Here is a 19,391-nt window from a genome sequence, read left to right as displayed (position 1 = left end):
ACAAACTCCTGAACTTACTAATCTTAATTTCTTACTGAACTACCCTCATTCCCACTGCAGAAAAAGGACCCATCCAATAAATGCAAGCTGTATAAAGGCACTGCCATTGACCTGCTGTATTCAAGTTTCTTGTACTAACCAGTACAGCACCATCTCAGTTTCTTCTCTACTGCACTGTGTTCTGTACAGTTGTCACAAATTTCAGCTACTAAACAAGAAAAATTATTTTTATGTGCCTTGTTGCTGATAGAGAGTTAAATGTGTTGCTTAAAGATAGTCTGGCAAGATTCCTAGCAACACATTTTTACATTGCTTGGTCTATTTTAACACTTGGAATGGTTCTTGATGGAGGCTCTTTATCAATGACTCCACCAAAACCAGGGTTCAACCCATTAAAAACAAGTGAGTGTTGCCATCATAGAATTGGACTCAGCAGGCAGAAGGAGCTTCTTTTCCCACATCACTGACTGTCCGTACTGGAAAGGGAATGAGAGCAGCTTCAGAAAGCCCGAGTCACTTATGGAAATATTCTACAGACTGCCAACTGAAGAGTAAAGAGGATTTCAGGAATGCAGTTTGAGGTCATTCAGTATTTCTCTACTACACGAGCCTGTGGAAGAACTAAGAAAGCCTCTTTCCCTAGCAACACGTCATGTTGTACATGCTGCTTATTCAGCTGCAAATATGGCTTTTATCCCAGAGGTAATGGACTTAGAGAAGACTATTCTTAAGCACTAATAAGCTAAAAGAACTCAATTATTTTAATTTCAAGACTAATGAGGCTCTCCTGTGAGCTATTCATTTTGCTACTTCAGGATCCATGCGCACTTGTACCACATCCAAGTAAATAAAAGGAAGGAAGAAAAAAAGTCATCATGACTCAGCCCTTTTAATGGACACAGACCTCCTACAGTGCTGAAATTCCCTTTAAACAGGAAAACAGGAAGATCATCAAAAGCCCATCAGCCACACAAAGGCCAAGCTGTAGGAAAGACTGATTATCACACAACTGCTTATCATCCCTAATTGTTTAGAAATTTTTACAGCATTTAGACTGAGTGTGGGATGGAACACACTTGAATTCTGGTTTTCTCAGGCCATTCGATACTGACCTGATCATGATTAGTCTAATGCACAAGTCCTCCTATCTGACAAGATCAAGGGATTATGTGAGATTACAAGGAACAGCACCACTGTTACTCGTACGTCACCTTCACTCTGGGGAATGAGTCCTTGTGAAGACACACCCACTGTATCTTCCTCTGTGGCCACCCAAGAATCACTGCCACAAGCCTCCCATCACACCTTTAAAAACTTAAAACACACAAGGGGGTTGCTAACCTCTAGAAGACAGAAAGTTAATTCTGGTGTTTGAAAGCAAGGTAGAAGACAGCCTTTATCTTGTGTGGGGAAGAAAACCCTCTTGTTTTCTCATATCTGTGTACTTTCTATATTCTATTACTCTTTTCTACCTAACAAATTTATTTATTGACTAAATCAGGTAGAGACGACATGGTCTGTGCTGCTGCTAAAACTTCTTACTGCTTTACTGAAAACATGAAACAAACATTGGGGGGGAAAAAAAAAGAGAAAACTAGGACACCATGATTCAGTGCTGCACCTCATGCTACTGGCATCAAAATGAAACTTCCATTTCCCAGGTCACTGTTATCTGATTTGTGCCGCTCTAGCTCCGTCTGGCTGTTCCCCATATAATGCTAGCCCAGCACACAATACACGGTGTGCTTCTACATCCCTCCTCTCTCTGCTACCATGACAAAATGGCTCTCTGAGCCCAATTTGATTTCCTGCTAGCTCAGTCATGACACTCAAAATCCCTTCAGACCCTTTTTTTTCCTCATGGCTGTTTACAGCACACAGATGGCAGCCAGTGAAGGATGCCTGCACAGACTGGAGAGCAGAGTGATGGCCAGTGGCAGAAATGCACCACCATTCCATCTCACCTCAACTGCTTCACATGGCCTGGAAACCTTTTTCTACCAATTTCACTTCATCTCATTCCCACTCCCATCAATTTTCCCAGCAAAATAAACTATAATAGAATTCTTTGCAAATGCCTCAGACTCTTAAGTTACAACTGCACAGTCATCATTTTCAAAAATGTCCATCTTATCAAGAAATGGTAAAAAGAAAATGTCTGAAAGACTCCCTTTCAAGTCCAAGCCATTGCTGAAGCTCAAGCTCTTCTCTGCTAGCCAGCATGGCAGGCAGCTGAAGCAGACACTGAGCATTTTCTAGTTCAGTTTTATACAGAATGATTTCCATACAGTCACATGCTTTCTTCAAACCAAGAAATTTTTTTTCAGCATTAATGACTTCCTGAGGTATTTCAATTATCTGCTGCAGCATCAGGGCTGACATGATAAAGCAGTGAACTGTAGTTCTAGGCTTTCAACTTGTCTCAGAATGGAGCCTCATTTTTCATACACTCTTGTTTTCATCTGAACACTGAAAACTCATCAACCATGCCTTCACAAGTTTAGCCCAAATTTCATTTTCACATTCAGATAAGTAATTTTAAGTAAGCAAAAAGGAATCTGAATCCCAATCTAAATGCAAAGGCTACTGAAGTAGTCTTTCACAAACCAGTGTAAACATAATAAGAAATGAGTATCAGTCTGTGAGAAAACATCCGCCTCTGGTGCACAGTAGGAAGGGAAGCAAAGTAAAAAGAGCCTTGTAAAACACAGCAGTTACCTACTAAAATCTATGTGGCAAAACCAACAGTCACCCCACAGTCTGAAAACTGTGAGTACTGCCTGAAACCTACAGTGCTATCTCAGGTTACCCAATCAGAAGTGATCTGACCCGGACAAGTGCCTGCACTGCCTCTACACACAGCAGGGGTCACATGGAAGAATGCTCCCCTTGTTTTTAACACTTTCTTCCCATCACTTCTCTGTTATCTTAGGAATCCTGCCATGAGCCTCATCACCACAATCAAGGACATCCCTTCTACTCCACTGAGCTTCATTTCATACTGGGGATGATGAATAGTGACAGTCATCTCTAATGTATCCAGACTGTTGTTCTCTCAATCCAAAACTGTTTGGAGTTGCCACCTGCTCACTCATTTTCTGTGTGTTGATAGTATGGGACAAAGGAGACGCTTCTGAAAAATTCATGCAGGTGCTAGTAAAAATCCTGTGGTTTATGGTTTGATGAAATGATTCCATTGAATTCAACAGGGGATGATATATTCCTTACAGAAATGTTTGGAGGTCATTAAACATTTCAGTGTATTTCAGAGAAACTTCCAGTATAAAACAACAGTGAAATTTCTGTTCCATCCTTTTAATTTTAAGGGATATACAACATTCCATAAAGGTTATGAAGAATTTTAAGGCTGGAATAAACAGCTAATAAATTTGAATGGTAATCTCTTTTGTTCCTCTCTTTAAGCAGAAACCAGCCCTCAGTTCCACAACCTGATAAAACAGCCCAGTAGCAGTATTTGCCTACACAAATATAGTGAAAAATCCTGTGATGAAAAGTGCTAATACAAGTCCCAGTAAAACAAGAAGTGGGCAGGCTCCTGCACCATACATGCTAACATCCCAAAGCCATGCCCCTTTTCCTTCAGCAATACATAAGAAGTGTTTTTGCACTATAGTAATTATTCTCTGTACATGCTGAGATGGGAAAATCTACAGGAACTGAACACCCACCAGCCCCTAATATCACAGTGCTAATATCTATAAAAGCATGCATATGAGAAGAGGCTCGTTTTAATTTATGACACAGGCTTAGACGAGAAGAGCACATATTTCCACAAATGACTGGATACGTTTGGCAAAGAAAGGGATCTGGCACTGCTCCATTACATTCATGTGATTTTTCCCAGCCCATTCACCTCATATAATACTGGCAGAGTCAGTCACTCAGCCACCAATAAACTTAGGAGGCAAAACCAGAGCAGATGGGCCTCACCTGATGGTGAGTGCGTGCATTCATCCCAGTATTATTATGCAATTCCTAAAGATGCCATCTCCTAGAAAAACACTTACCATAATTGCCCATATGCAAACACTTGATACACATACTATTTCACTGTGTCACCAGCTCCCTCCAAGAGACAGTGTATAAGGTCCAATGTCATTTACCATTACACTCTGTAGTAAAAAATCATTTCTAATCTCATAGAAAGTTATAAAAAGTCCTTCCTTTTTACTGCCTCACAGCTGAAGGTACATGGCTCTTACTTATTTCAAGACAGGGCAGCTAATATCTCTTGCATGAAATCAGAAATGACAATTTACAGGAAATTTTCTTTTCAAAGCCTATGGTTCCCTCCAGCAGGTAAGTGAATTAAGTAATGGAGACCAAAGGAACTATTACCATACAGGAAAGTGCTCTAGTGAAGAGCTACAACATTTCACACACAGATTTGCCGATTCCTGCCAGCTGTGCTTATATCCAATTTACTGCTAACTCAGAGAGAATACAGAAAGCATCTTATCCTTAAAATGGTTACAGCTCTACTCACAGGTGGCCGGGACAGGGCTTGTAACCACCATCATGCTGTGGAAGAGAGTATTATCCCAAAGCACCAGCTCACCCCATTTGCTTTCCCCAGCTCTGGGACACTTTCCCCAACCCAGTAAGAACACACTGAAGTCAACATAAAGATGTCAACAAAGCACATCCAAGCTCTCAACATTCAGATCTGTGTGTCCTTAACCAAGTTCAGAAAGGCCATTTCCACCTCAGTGTTAGTAAGAGCCAGGCTGCAATGAATAGTTACCACTTTCACGAAGTCTTTATGCGACAAGCTGCCTCCATTCTCTGAGCCACAGGGAGCTCAACCCTCTTTGTCCCTTACAAAATACATTCTGTGGGATTAAAAGAACACTTTTCTTCTAGGAAGCTAACTGTAGTATCCCCAAGTTCTTCCATGTGAATAAAAGATCTCACTGCTCTGCTTGTTTTCACAGGGCTGGTTAGGTTGCTTATGGATCCAAGTGCTGAATGCACGAAACTTCTCATTCCTTCTTCTGAAGGAATGTTTTCTCTATTTTCCACTAAAAGGCAGGCCTTGAGCAGACAACAACAAGAAAAATGTAATTCCTAGAACCTACTAAAAATACTGCTACAAAAAAACCCCACAAAACCCAGGGATATTTATTTGTCTATTTTGCTGAAGACAGCCTAGCATTTGCAATTTTTCCTGAAATGACAATCCCAGCCTAGGCTAAAAATCAATGTCTCAACTTTTATAACATTGGTGACTTAAGTGACCTATTTTTTTCTATTTATGCGTCTGACAGTTTTGAAAAGGTCTTACCTCATTTAAGGTAAGTTTTAGACTGTCCCTGACATAGTCCATGGCTTTGTCTTAAACAAAAATCAGTGCCACACACACAGTGCACAAACGTGTGCATCCTACTGTGCATGTAATCTACAAATGAAACTAAATTAGTGATCATCAATTCCATTTAATTAGTCCTGTAATATTCTACAAGCCTGCCACAAATGATGTCTGTGCATTTTCAAAATATGAAATACAACTGAATTTTCTTTTCAAATTGTATTAAAAATATTATCTCTACCTGCTTTTAGTCATTTTGCAGTGTTTTTAAGCTAGAAAGTGTTTATTAAATTATCCATACACTAAACCTAACTGTGGATAATTGAAAATACCTGAAAACCACGAGCCTAGGCTTTTCCTTTTGGTATACTAAATTTCTCCCCAGAGAAGAAGCCTTCATATCTTTTGCAAGTCACGTAATAGGTAAAACTTTCTGAAACTACAGTTCAGAAACTCTCCTGTTCATTCAGATACCTGCCAGGTTAGGTAGGGCAGAGAGTCATTTAAGGATGAACATTTGTCCAGCTCTACACTCTTAGGGTTCCTCCCCTTCTCTCCCCCATGACACCTTTGTTCTTTATGAATACTCCCAATACCCTCCAAACCCCAAGCTCTTGGCACTTTGTCCTTCTACTCCACTCAAACAACACAAGGGTAGGAAGAATATGAAAGGACAGTGTTACCTGGAGTAATTCTATGGTAAAACACAATTGTATCCTGAGCATGCTCTGGATCAGCGTGCAAGATGCAAAATGGGACTTAACACCAGAGCTACACGACAAAGGCATTCTAATTTCTGCTACTGAAGACAAATACAGGCATAAAAAGAGAACCACTCTCCTCGCACTCACCTGAAGCACACCTTTTTCCAGTGGTTATTCCTTCAGTCCCTTTGCTGGTATGCAGGAGAAGCTGGAGTGATCTGTTTTGACATTCACCCCCCATTTCTACTTGCGTCTCTTAGTCCTTCCCTTTGTTTTTAAGCACACAAACAAGGCCAAAGCCCAAAGGTTGCTTCTTACCTACCTGGCTCCTAGAGCCTCTGTTCTAAAATTATTTCTAGTCTTTTTACCAGGCTCTACACGTTAAATGGCTTGTCCCAAAAATTTGGGTTTTCTTAAAAAGGGCTCCCCCAAACACTGGACTCATTTTGAAAGTAACACGAACTTGGATCTTCAAAGCATCATGCAGGATCACTTTCACTTCAGATTGGAAGTCAAAAGACACATCTCCAACACCCTTCCAATCAAGTCACTATCTTCAGCATTTTCAGTCTTTAACATGTGAGCTATTCTCTCAGAGAAAGACAGCTTCTTTCCTCCGCCCCAGTTCAACTTCACCACTGTCCAAAATCCAGCCAGACTCACATTCTGAGCTCAGCAACCCTTTCCAAAACCTTCCTTCCCCCTCTCCTCCTCCACATACTGCCCTGAAGAAGGCAGGCAATAATAGCATTGCCTGCAACACTGCTACTGTTTGAGAGAGATGCAGCAATTTATGTGGACTTTTTAAAATTTCACACCGATAACTGTACCCCTTAGGTAATCTCTTCCTGAAGTGATTCAGTGAAGTGACCCCTACCTTCCTGCAACATCACCTTTCGGGTCAAGAGAAAAGGCTGTCTCCCAGTACTTACTTTTGCAGACATCTCTTCTCCTCTCCCAACCCTGACCATCGTACCTCCCAAAGCAGATCATCCGAGCTTTCCTCTCTGAAGGGACCTTCTACCACCTCGCTCCTGCTGTGCACACAGTGGCTGGATTATTAACTGTGTAAGCAGCTAATAGAGAAATCTATCATTGAACCTTCCTGCTGACTGCACAGGCATTAGTGAACGCCACAATGCGCAGCAGTTCTTTTCTGGATAGTATCCATTATTCACAGTCACCCTACATAAAAAGCCTTTATGCTCTTCCTGAATGTTTGCAATGCTTTGGGGACCTGCTGGATGCAGCCCACTGGATAACTGGCAGCAGGGATGCCTTTAGCCAGCTTCATTCTTCAGCAGCCATATGTCCCATTGCTGGCAATACCACCAGTCTGAGAGAAGCACAGGTATTGTTCTAAAAACTTGTTTTACTGTCTGCTTTAACATTATTTTTCTACTGCCAAGTCTTCATTTAGAAGTGTCTACAGACTTTCTAGAGATTCAGAGACCACTCTACAAAAAAGCCTTTTTGGCCCTGTATCTTCCACAGAGCACACGTTCATGAGCTCTGCTGTGAGCTGACGAAGGGTTTAAAAACAACAGAGCTGAAGTCTTTTGTGGGAAAACACTACAAGCCAAATGCTGAACCTAAATGCTATTTGCAGACGCACACTGTGCTCACAAGGTGAGCCAAGCAGAATAATGCAAGCAAATAATTATCCTCTGAAGAAAACAGAGAATGTGAAGAATAGTGGTTAACAAATTAATGGAAGTCCTGCCAACATTTTAGGTCTGGAAGTTCAGCTCTTCCTCCCCACACCTGCTGTGAAACCCTGGTCCAGTTCTCCAGCCTCTCATTTAACACGCTGGTCCCTTGATCTCTGGTTACATTCCTTGAGCCTACACATCACAGCTGAATTTTCTCATACAGTCCCCTCTGACCACTTCACCCTCCCTCCCAAGGTCAAATGCTACACTCATGTCCAAGCTCCCACAGCACCACATTCAAGTCCCTGATCTGAAAGAGACTGCACAGCTCTACAAGCATGTAATAACCTCTCTCTGAAATTACCTCTGCTTGCACCCCCACGACTCTGCCAGCTCAGATCAGACTCTGTAAGCTACAAACACCAACTTGACTAGCTCACATCTCAACTACTACATTCACAAAGCACTTTTATTGCTGCAATCACAGTACTGGGAAGCATCTCCTCTATCTTTGCACCAGGACTCCATTCCCAGAAGCAAAGAGATGGCAGGACAGGGGTGATGGAAATCCATCATCCACACCCTGCAGATGGTCTCAGTCCTGATACATGGATGCTGCCAGAGGAAGCCAAGTGTGAAGAACACATAAGGGCCCTTCACCCTTGCCTGGCTTCTATTTCCTTAGCCCTGCTCCTCTCCCAAAGCACAGTGCAGTGGGACAGAGACGGAGAAGAGCAGCAGCACACTGTGGATGTTTAAAGCGAAACAAAAGCAATATAAGTTAAAACTACAGAATGGACACTGTCTAGCAGACTACATATCCGTCAAGTACACTCTTCAACAGTAGTACATTCTTTTGGTAACCTGAAAGCTTAAGAAGGAATAACATGAGTTCACCTGTGGTGAACTCAAGCCTTTCCAAGTACGAGAAGAGGGTCTGGAAAGCATCTTGCATTTCGGAGTCCTGTAGCATACTGGAGACACACAAGTGCTGATCACTGCCCCGAATGCAAGTCATATAGCTGCCATTACAGAGAACATCACACAGCTGCAACCATGCACTTCTTCTGAGAGCTACTCTAAATTTAGTCTCAGACTTAAGCATATCCATGAAGGAAGGTATTTCAGAAATATTAGAATATTTGGGAGAAATTGTTATTTTTTTGTAAATACAGTAAACACACATCACTCAACTAATGAAACCCTTTTAACTTCTGGAACATGGTGTCTTTGAACAGCCATACTGGTGCTGCTGGTTTTATAACTAACTCAGTTATACCCGGAGGCAGCAAACTGAGCAGGACCCCCAGCAAGGGAGAAGACCCTGAAACACATCTGTAGTACAAACTCCATACACAACACTGCTCTAGCCAGAACAATACTGCTTCAAGTCAAACAACAAGCACTCACATATACAGCTATTCTGGGTATTTTCAGCAGGACATAACCATAAGATTCAATGCTGTCATCTTTTGGGAGACCAAGAAAAGCACCAACAACTTAAACCTAGCAGACCTTCATTCTGTTTAATTAAACATTTTATTAGAAAAACTATGTACTTATGTATAAGTCATATTAAAAAAGTCCAAGAATACAGCTGTGTTGTGAATGCGAGCCAAGAATGGGGATCTTGGTTTTGTGTTTTCCTCATGTCAGCTTAACAGCTTAATTAGCTCTACTCACAATGTTAAATACTCTCAGACTGAGAATTAACTCAGCCTTTTGTAACATTCAGAGCAGTAGATGAATTTTTTCACTCAGTTAATTAGATACTTCTTTCCAGTGTAGCAAAAGGACACCAAAATAATGACTGTGTTTACTAAACTAACTGTTACACTAAAGAGGTTAGCACAAATGCCAGCAGGCACACTTGTTTGTTTTTAGAATTGGTTGTAGTCTGTTTCATGCAATCACAAACAGGCCTTGTGAGAAAAACCAAGGGTCATAATGCACTGGTCCTAAAATCATGATTTCACACTTGAATAAAATCCATGTTTTCACAGTCCAAACTCACAAGTGCCTTGGGAAATATAAACCTCCAGCTTGCAGAGGAGAAGTGAGAAGGACTGGGCCTTATCTTCCCAGGGAAAACTGCTCCACAGCCACCAGTGGTAGAACACTGATGTTTGCTAGACTTAGGCTTTTTATTGGAACAAGAATTTTAACAGAAATTGAAGACTATTTTAAAGGAAAAAAACTCCCCATTTCCTCTCTAGCATATCTTCAGCATAAAGTAAATGAATCCTTGTCTCCAACTGGCTCAGAACAGTTTGATTATTCATGAAATGCTTTACCTTCACCTTGGTATGAACCAGAGGGTAGAAAATTACCTTATGTATTTCTTCTTATTGTCACATTATAAATACCAAGGATTTACTTTCCTCTGTACCCTCCACCCTCAGCTTACGTTAACCTATTAAAAACCGAAACTAGCCAGAAAATTGTAAGTCAAAAACTTCAGTACATCAAAAAACCTGACACACAGGATCTGTATGGTTTTTATTTTTCAGCTATGACTTGTACTTCTTCCCAGATACTGTTGGTTATATAAATGACATTATATAAATACTGAAAGAAAATGAAGAAACACACCTGGAATAACAAACAATCAAACCCATGCACTAGCAAAAGGAAAAAGATCTTCTGTTGATCCGAAGGTAGTTAAATGCACCGTGTGTTTTACAGCCTAGACTGTGAATGAAATCTAACACTAGGCTTCTTCAGACTAACTCACAGACTCTCATGCCAACAACATGCCTTCAGGAGCCCACCATCACACAGGTCTTGCAAAGCCTCACCCCCATGTAGAGCTTTTCACTCCAGGAAAGATGCTTGGTGACAGGAGAGTTTGGATACTGCACGGAATTTAATACAACTTCATTAAAGGAAATTAAGCCAGTTTGGTGCACCCGAGACTGAACTGGCATTCTTGAGAGGCACGAAGGAGGTTACAGCACAGCAAACTGCACACTGTTAATCTCCTTTCCTTTCCCAACACCTCTGTGTGCCTCACCCAAGCTCTTCCAATGGCCAAGCTCTCTGCTGTTAAACATCTATGGAAGGAATTGTGAAAACAAATTGATCTCAGTCTGCTTTTGTTCTTTATCCTTTTCAGAGACGTGCTAACAGGACCTGTAACAGACACCAGTCATGCTAGCATTTCTCATGAGGTGTTTTCTCAAAAAGTCCCTCTAGGCAATGTTTTCCCTGTTGAAAGGGATTATCTCTGTAACATGTAAAAGCTGGTTTTTGTAGCACATCATCTGTCTCACCCACATGAAACCAGATCATTATGCAGGATTTAAGAGTATACAGATGAAGAGGTGATACTGCAGTCAAGAAAAGATATTAAGAAAAGCAGTGAAGCTCACTCCAAGACAGTGATTCTGCATTAGAAATTAAAAGTTTTATAATGAAGTGTACTGAGGAACAACTTCATTTGCAGAAAAAAATATCAGGAGAAACACAATATATAGATTATTTTCTAAATACATTTTTAGCTTGCAAAAGCTCAGCAGTTTCAGTAATGGCTGGTACACAGTAGGATAGGTATCCTTTCCAAGTCCAGGGAGGGCTAGGAAATCTGACATCTTAACACTAGGCAGTTTATGGCAAATAGTAACTTTAGGAAGAATGGCAGGCTGAAGTTTTTAACAATATCCTTTTTCCACACAAATACTAAACCTCTTCTTCAGATGTGGAGCATTATTTATTGCTCTTTAAGGGAGGAAAAGGAAGGAAGGAAGTGGGAAAAAATTGAGTGTCTCATTCTCACTGGGCTCCAAAACAGGTAAATAATTCTCTATTTCTTTCAAGAAGTTTCTTCTGAGATCCCCACTGTACTCTGGCAAATACACATATAGTGCCTCATTAAAGCATCAGCTCATATACTTAAAAACACAGCCTTGTGTCTGTTTTCTATCACCTGCATGACCAGATCATTACAGTAATGCTCAGTTCATGTCAACCAGCTTCCAAAACACATGCCTGTGTCTATGAAAGTCCTTTGCACTCATCAATTGCTTGTGGTTATTATTCAAGAGTAAAAGAGTGGAAATACTGCAATTACTCACTCAAAGCAGGAGCACTTTGTGGGTAGCTCCATAGACTTTTAATGGATTTTACTCTGCAGTCCAAGCAGGAAAAGAGAAAGTTCTTGTTAGCTCAACTCCTGTGCTGCAAGCCTGCTGGAAAGGATGTCCCTCCAGCACTAGAAGTTAATTTAGCTGCTTCTGTTACTATTCAACCCCTGGACTCCCTTCTGAGGCTGCCAACACAAATACCACCTGTGAAGGCCATTCTCATAAACTTGTTCCATGCAAAGGGATTTGAAATGTCTGGCTCAGCTCATCAGGGAACACGTGGCAGCCCAAAAGCTCCAATAACCAACACAGAGAGGAAGGTTTTTCTTGCCCACAGTGTCCATATCTTCACCATGTTGCTGTGTTCAAATTTGTATAGGATTCATGCCATTTTTCATGTGATGAGCGTAAGCTCACACATAAGAGCATTTATGCAGTCCAGCTGAATCAAGTTGGAATCAGTGGACTTGTATGAATACTGCTAAAAATTATTGCTAGAATCAGTTCTCAGTTACTACAGCAACAACATTAAGTAAATCCCTTGGCAATATGCAAGGAAATAAGCAAAGATGCCTGGATTTCTTTATTTAGGGACATTAACTGTGGCCTACACAAGATAACAGAACCAACTGAACTTTTCCACATCTCACATATTCCCTTAATGGCTAATATGCTAAACTAAAAGCTAGCAGCAGCAGCTTCAGGTTATGAGTTGATCAAATGTTACTGAAATTCAACTGTCAGGCTCCAAAACAAAACAACCTCATCTGTTCATACCCCACGTGTTTGTCCTTAAACAAGACAGACTTACCACATAGCCGCTGCTGCCCAAATTAATGGAGCGTGAAAAAAGACCAACTTTTACAATAGTTAAGGTTCCACAAATGCTTGAAAGAGAAAGCATTAAGTTTACTTAGAGATGAATCTGGAGGCTGATTTCACAGAACTTCATCCTATAGCTTCACATGTGCTGTGGAGCAGTATTCACATTAGTTGCTTTACTGCTTTTATTAAGCAAGGAAATATAAAAGACAAACACCTAAAGCAGACCACTGCTGTCTCACTGAATATGACACATGCCATTACACTGCACTGGAGTTCATAAAACCACTGACAGGATTAGAAATTTAGAATTTAGATCAGTGTCTTTGAGACAAGAAGGTGGTAGTAAGAACACAATCAGCAACAACCATCCAACATAACATCAGGTATATTTTTAAACCATCCTAACACCATCCTTATTCCTCTCCACACAACTTCATTGATCTGTTAAACGTAGATTAATTAGCATCCACCAGAAATGCATTTTTCATTTGGAGCCAACAGAGAAGACAAAAGAAAAAGACACTATCTCCCCTTGCTTCCCTGTCCCAAACCCTGGCACAAGTCAGAAACAGAGAGGAAAGGAGGGAGGGAGAGATGGTGTGAGCATAAAGGGAAATACAGAGCTCAACGGAGCTACAGCCTGGGCAGCCCCACCACGACAGAAAAGCAGCTCTATACCTGCAGCAGCTTCTTTCACTTGGAAGTCCTGCCCATCCACAAAATGCAATGAAGCACACTAAGGGCTGAACTTCACCATTAGCAAGCTTTTACAAACAAGCCAGTTCCCTTGTCCTAGGAAGGAAAAGGTGGGGGCAGCTCTCTGAACATTTGGACTAGGCAGATGCATTGGCAGCCAAGACTTGAAATTAAGCTGTCGGCCAGTTTACATCTTATTAGAGCGCCTCTCTTTTCCAATCTAACAGCAGGTGTTGGCTGAGTCTAATTACACCCACAGTTTATACAACACATGGTAGCATACTCGGAGCTTCAGCTCTGAATGCACACACATGGGTCAATGGTGCTGGCACTTTCCATCAGTGCCACGAGGCATTCTTGCTTTGTTCTATTACAGAAATATTTACTGGAACTAATTTCCCAGTTTGGATTGATTAAAGATACAGAGGTCTGGGAACATGTATTTATTGCTCCCAAACAGCTTTGAAAGAGGACCTGGGGCTGTACTGACTGCCACACAAACAGGCAGACTCACATGGGATCATCTTTTCTTTACCATCCTGCATTCTGAGTTTGGTTATAACAACAAAAAGTTCCTGAGCAATGCACAAGTTGAAACACCACGAAAGGTTCACATTTCCCACCCACAAAACTATCTCATTTCAGTGGATTTTGAAATTCAGCCACTGAACCTGTTTTCTGAGGCCTGAAATGAGGTAGACACGTTCTCAGCTTGGCACAGCTTGGCGTGGCATCTAGGCCCAGTGCTGTTTTTGTTTTGGGGCAGGTGGGTGTCAAAATGCATTAAAAAGGCTGATTATGGAAAAAACAAACCTTTAGTTTTAGTTTGAACTGAAGATCTACTCAGGCAGCCAGCATGCTGGTGCCATGGGCAATAGGAAGGCAACCATTTAATCTGTTATTTTCCAAGCTGTCAAATGAGATGGAGACACTGAATGATATTAGGAAACAACATTCATACAAGCTGGCCCTTTATCAATGTTACAGGCACTCGGAGAGGAGGGGGGCACATCCACTTCACCAGCCAGTGTATTCAGAGGCAAAGGAAGACCCAGGGGAAGTGGGAGAGAGCTGGAGCTGAAGAAAAAGAACAGCAGCAATGCAAGAAAGATAAAGACTGCACCTGAGAGCTGTTTTGAAAACTCAGTCAAGTTCGGGGAGCATGAAAGGCTGCAAGCCCTTGGGAATGAAGCATGCACAAATTTAAACAAATTGGTGTAATAGCAGGATACAGCAGCTTGCAGATGTTGCCAGTGCAGTCACAGCAATGACACAATTGCTACATGCAAAGCTGACTAAGAGAGGCACAGAATACGCCTTGCATTGCACTCAAACCTAAAATCCATCTTCACAGGGGAACTGAATTTTTAACTGCATAAGCTGGGGCAAAGCATGGAGCAAGAACTGCCTCATTTTGGCACAGACTCCATAACCTTGCACAGTGTTTAGTAACACTCCTGCAATTAATGTGGTAGTTAATGCTGAAGGTAATACCTTTTTTTATTCCCATGAAAAATCTTTAAGACTCCTACTGGGCCAAGCCCAAAGACTTCGAAGTTTTTAAAGGAACAAAACAAAGAACATCTACTGAAAATTAAAGTTTTCTATTTCTTTCAGATCAAAAATGCAAAGGGGATTAAAGTTGGAATTTGATCACCTCCAAGTTGAGTACCTCAGTGATGGATCCTGTTGCTATTTGTTTCAGGCTGAGAACAGAAATTCAGTCCTGTAAATTTGAGAAACCCTTCCCCAGCAACAGAATAATGGCACTAGAAGTACCCTGGTTTCAAATAAACTCGGCCTTATCAGACTAATCTCTCACGGACAAAATTCCCATGGGTATCTACTGACCAAAGTGTATTACACCTTTAAAAGCACTTCTGTAAGTCATTGAAGTAAAAAAATGTGTCTCTACGAGTAAGTTGCTGAAACCTGCAGCGTTAAATTACTTAAAAACTAATAAAGGTATTAGAAATAGCAGAACTTTCTACTGTATGTAAAAGTGAAGACCCATCCTTTGATCACCCTCCCTGTATTCCAGAAATTTCACTGCTTTAGTTGCAGAAGCCTGTTTATATTCAACTAACTGAGAAGCCATTCCCAGAACATCCATTAAAAGGGGCCAAAGCAGTTTTGGGCCTTTCCCTTCACTTTCTGCATGGAAAAGACACTGCTGTAGCAGCTGACTGCATCAGAAAGATCAGGCTTCACATTGTTTTGGCTGCTGCCCTACCATGTCATACCTGTTTCTGTCTCAGACAGAAAAAAAGCGTGAAACTCTGCTACTCACAATCAGACAAGACACAACTGCTCTTGCCTCGTGTGAATTGCTTAAGCAGTTAAGTTTTCTCTTTAAAACTTGTGAGATGTTACCGTCAGTGGACAGAGCTCGAGAATGAGCAGCAAGGAAAAAAAAGCCCTTGCCACAAATGGAAAGCTATGTTACACAGAGGCTTCTCTTCCTTAACTAAGCACTTCAAAAAACAGGAAGTATCATTATACCAGGAACACGTGGCTAACAAACAATCTGTTTCCACTTGGCACGGCATGCAAAACTGCAGTGAGCAGTACCTTACTTCAGACAGCTTACACAAAGTCAAAAGCCATGAAGACAAAGAAAATAGAGATAACACTCAGACTGACCTTTTAAAAACATTCATCTGAGGTGTGTTGGACATCCTTCCATTCCACTGCATTCACGTGAGCCATTTAAGGTGTGCCTTCTGATGGATTTTTTCATGGAGACTTTTTGTTTGTTTTTTTAAGTTCCATATTCACCACTATCCAACAGCACAGTGTCTTTCTGGTAAATAGTTTGATATCTGGCAAACTGATCATCACTACTGATGTCAAGAAAATCCTATTTAACTTCATCCAGTATATTAAGTTTCTAGTGAAATTCCTGAGAAACATCTTTCTCTATCAACGCCCCACATTTGTTGTGACACCTGCATAATTTCACTTGATTAAATTCTCCCTTTACAGTTTACAGAAGGTTTGCACAGGCAAGGGTTCACTCTGCAGCACATGTCCATCCAAAAACTGTATCTACTTTCCAAGTATTTTGCCTATAAATTGAAAAATAAAAAATCATTATCAGTGGCTTGGACATTCTTTGCTGTTTTCACATCAAGTCCCTGAACTGACTTTGTGGATTTTCAAGCCAAGGCCCACAAAGCCAAGCATGAAAGGACTTGGTGCTTCACATCCTTCCCTCAGCAAGACTGAGAAGGCTGCTCTTAAAAATCAAAGCAAAATCTACTGAGAAGCTGTTTCACTTGCTGTGCAGCTCCTCAGTATTTACACAACAGCTGGTTCTTGTTTCTTTCCAGAGACAAGGACCAGAGTGGATACTCTGATCTCCCCGACTGAAAATGCTCTAGGCAGCAAGGAGAGATCACAGTTCTTGTGATGCAGTTCTCAAGTGCACATACAATTAGGTTTTTACCCTCCACACAGAAATGTTATCCACTCCCTTTTAACTTACAAAAAACCATGATGCTCAATCTTTAATCGTATTCAATACTAATATTGAAGGATTTTTCCCTGACAGGCTAAGATACAAATCATGTAATTATCATAGTAATTTCTATTTACATTCATTAGAAGCTTATTTTAATTTAAAAATGCAACTGTAATTAGTCAAGATTTCCTATTAATGCTACTAAATGGATTTATTGGTCGATGAAATTTTTACACAAATTGCATTATATGGGAAGCACTGAACCTGGCAAGAGACACAAAGAATAATCAAGAGGGGCTTCTACAGGTATGCTAACCAGAAAACAAAGGTCAAAAAAGGTGTACCCACCCCAATAAACAACACTGGTAAACTGTTAACAACAGATCAGGAGAAGACAGACGTACTCAACCTGTTGGCCTCAGTCTTCAGGGGCAACCTCTCTTCCCACACCTCTCCAGTGGAGGGACAGCAGGATGGGGACTGGGGGAGCAAAGTCCCTCCCACTGTAAATAAAGATTGGGTTTGTGACCACTGAGGAACCTGAATGCACGTGTCTGTGGGACCTGATGAGAGCCTTCCCAGAGCCCTGAGGGAATTGGCTGATGTAGGTGCCAAGCCACTCTCCATGACACTTGAAAAGCCGTGGCAGTCAGGTGAAGTCCCAGGTGACTGGAAAAAGGGAAACTTTGCACCCGTCTTTAAACAGGGCAGGAAGGAAGACCCTGGGAGCTACTGACCTGTCAGCCGCACCTCTGTGCCTGGGAATATCATGGCACAGATCCTCCTGGAAGCTGTGCTAAGGCACATGGAGGACAGGGAGGTGATTCAGGACAGCCAGCACGGCTTCACCAAGGGCAAACCCATGGCCTTCTGTGATGGAGTGACATCATCAGTAAACAAGGGAGGGTTATAGACGTCATTGATTTGGGCTTCTGCAAAGCCTTTAACATGGTTCCCCACATCCTTCCCTCTAAACTGGAGAGAGATGGATTTGATGGGTAGACTGTTAGGTAGATAAGGAATTGGCTGGACTGTCACATCCAGAGAGTAGTGGTCAAGGGCCCAGAGTCCCAATGGACATTAGTGACAAGAGGCTGAAAGTGGATGATCTTTAAGGTCCCTTCCAACCCAGGTCACTCTATGATTCATTCTGTAATTATTCCAGAAAGTAACACTTTAAAATATATTCTGTTTGTACATCAGAGAACATCTTTCCCTTACAGACAAAACAGGGACCTGTACTTAAGATTGCAGCTGCCACTTAACTCGCTTTCAGTCAACGACAAATTCAAATGCCTCATCTAAGACTGACATTTTTGCCCTTCAGTCTCCCGTCCCATCCCAGGGCCTGTCTAAGATACTGGGAGCCACAGTGTATTCAGGGGAATACTTTCCAGCATTACTTGAGCTGAACAGTTAAGAGCTTATAAAGAACTTGAGGATAAAAATTGCATGGCAAAATGTTCAGGATGGGATATAAACGGAAACAGCAGATCATTGTCAGCTTTCAGGCATACACCAAGTGTTTCCTGAAGGCTAATTCATAGCTTTTCAAGATCTCTCTGCTACACACACCTCAAACTCAAGTCCATAAACCAAGCTGAGTCTCAACAACATTGAAGAGGTAACTAAAATGCTGCTCAGACTGGATGAGCTTGTCCATTCTTGTTCATTTGCAACCTAATACAAATGATGCTCCACCAGTACAGGTTACCAAGCTTTCCTCCCACCTCCTCAGTAACACGAGGAGAGTGAGACAGCAAAACTGCAGAAAGGAGACAATGCTTCAAATCTCCCTTCTGCTGCTCACAAAACCACAGAAAAAACATGATGTCTTATGACCAGGCATTGACTTCCCCCTCCCATCTTCAGTCAAGAGCGTGTCAACCCTGACATAGCTGGAGAAGCTAAGCTAGGAGAGAAGAAAGGAAGAAATGAATTTTCATGGGCTGCATTTAAACAACAGCTGTACTGTAGAACAGGGAATGCTAAATTCTGATTTCTTTCAGCTGCTCCCATTTCAAGCTTGGAGAGCTGACCTTCAGGTCTAGCATAATACCAGCATCCTAAAGCACAAAACAGTAAAAAGAATTAACAAAGCAAAATCCAGTATCACTTCCAAGCAGCAGAGATAACACAGATTTATCAGAAATCAGATTTTATTCCTTCACATGGCTTGCTGTGGAATTAACTAGATTATTGCTATCCATACACACATCAGTAAATAGAAATGCCATCTTTGCCAGATCCTGAGAGATATTTCAGGGATATGAGTGCAAAAGGTAGATGCTAATTTATTGATAAAACATTACAAGGGAAAGATTCATGTGTTTGACGATAACAATCAATCAATGACAATTCACTGACCTTGACTGTAAGACTAACAGCTGTGCACTGCTTTTTCTTCTGTTGTTCTTCACTAGCTCTGTGTGCCTATAGGCACAGGCTGGCAGAGGCAATTCCCCACAGTCACACTGACAGCTGAAGACTTTTAAATTTAATAGCCTTGATGCCAAGGAGATGTACACAGACTAAAGCCTATGTGGTAGCTATCTCTATTATGAGCAGGAAATGAGCCTGCTTCAGGAATTCCAAAGCATTTACTGATGGTTGAGACACAAAATGTTCCTCCTTCTCTTT

The 19,391-nt window shown here is 41.4% G+C and overlaps 1 protein-coding gene across 5 annotated transcripts in view; it reads right to left on the bottom strand.

Moving 5' to 3' along the window:
* ARHGAP24 (Rho GTPase activating protein 24) overlaps window positions 1-19,391 on the bottom strand; it is a 184,907-nt gene that overhangs the window by 132,570 nt on the left and 32,946 nt on the right. The window contains exon 1 of one of the 5 annotated variants that reach the window (XM_032109589.1): window positions 6,966-6,985. The exons of the other annotated variants lie outside the window; for them this stretch is intronic. Coding sequence (XP_031965480.1) covers window positions 6,966-6,977 — 12 coding nt within the window. The 5' untranslated portion in view covers window positions 6,978-6,985. Of the gene's footprint in view, window positions 1-6,965; window positions 6,986-19,391 lie in introns of those variants that run through there. 5 annotated transcript variants of the gene reach the window in all.

The sequence above is a fragment of the Corvus moneduloides genome, chromosome 5 (assembly GCF_009650955.1).
Source record: "Corvus moneduloides isolate bCorMon1 chromosome 5, bCorMon1.pri, whole genome shotgun sequence".
NCBI classification, from domain to species: Eukaryota; Metazoa; Chordata; class Aves; order Passeriformes; family Corvidae; genus Corvus; species Corvus moneduloides.
Note: the sequence above shows the minus strand (reverse complement) of the source record. Positions and strands in the feature narration are given on the sequence as shown.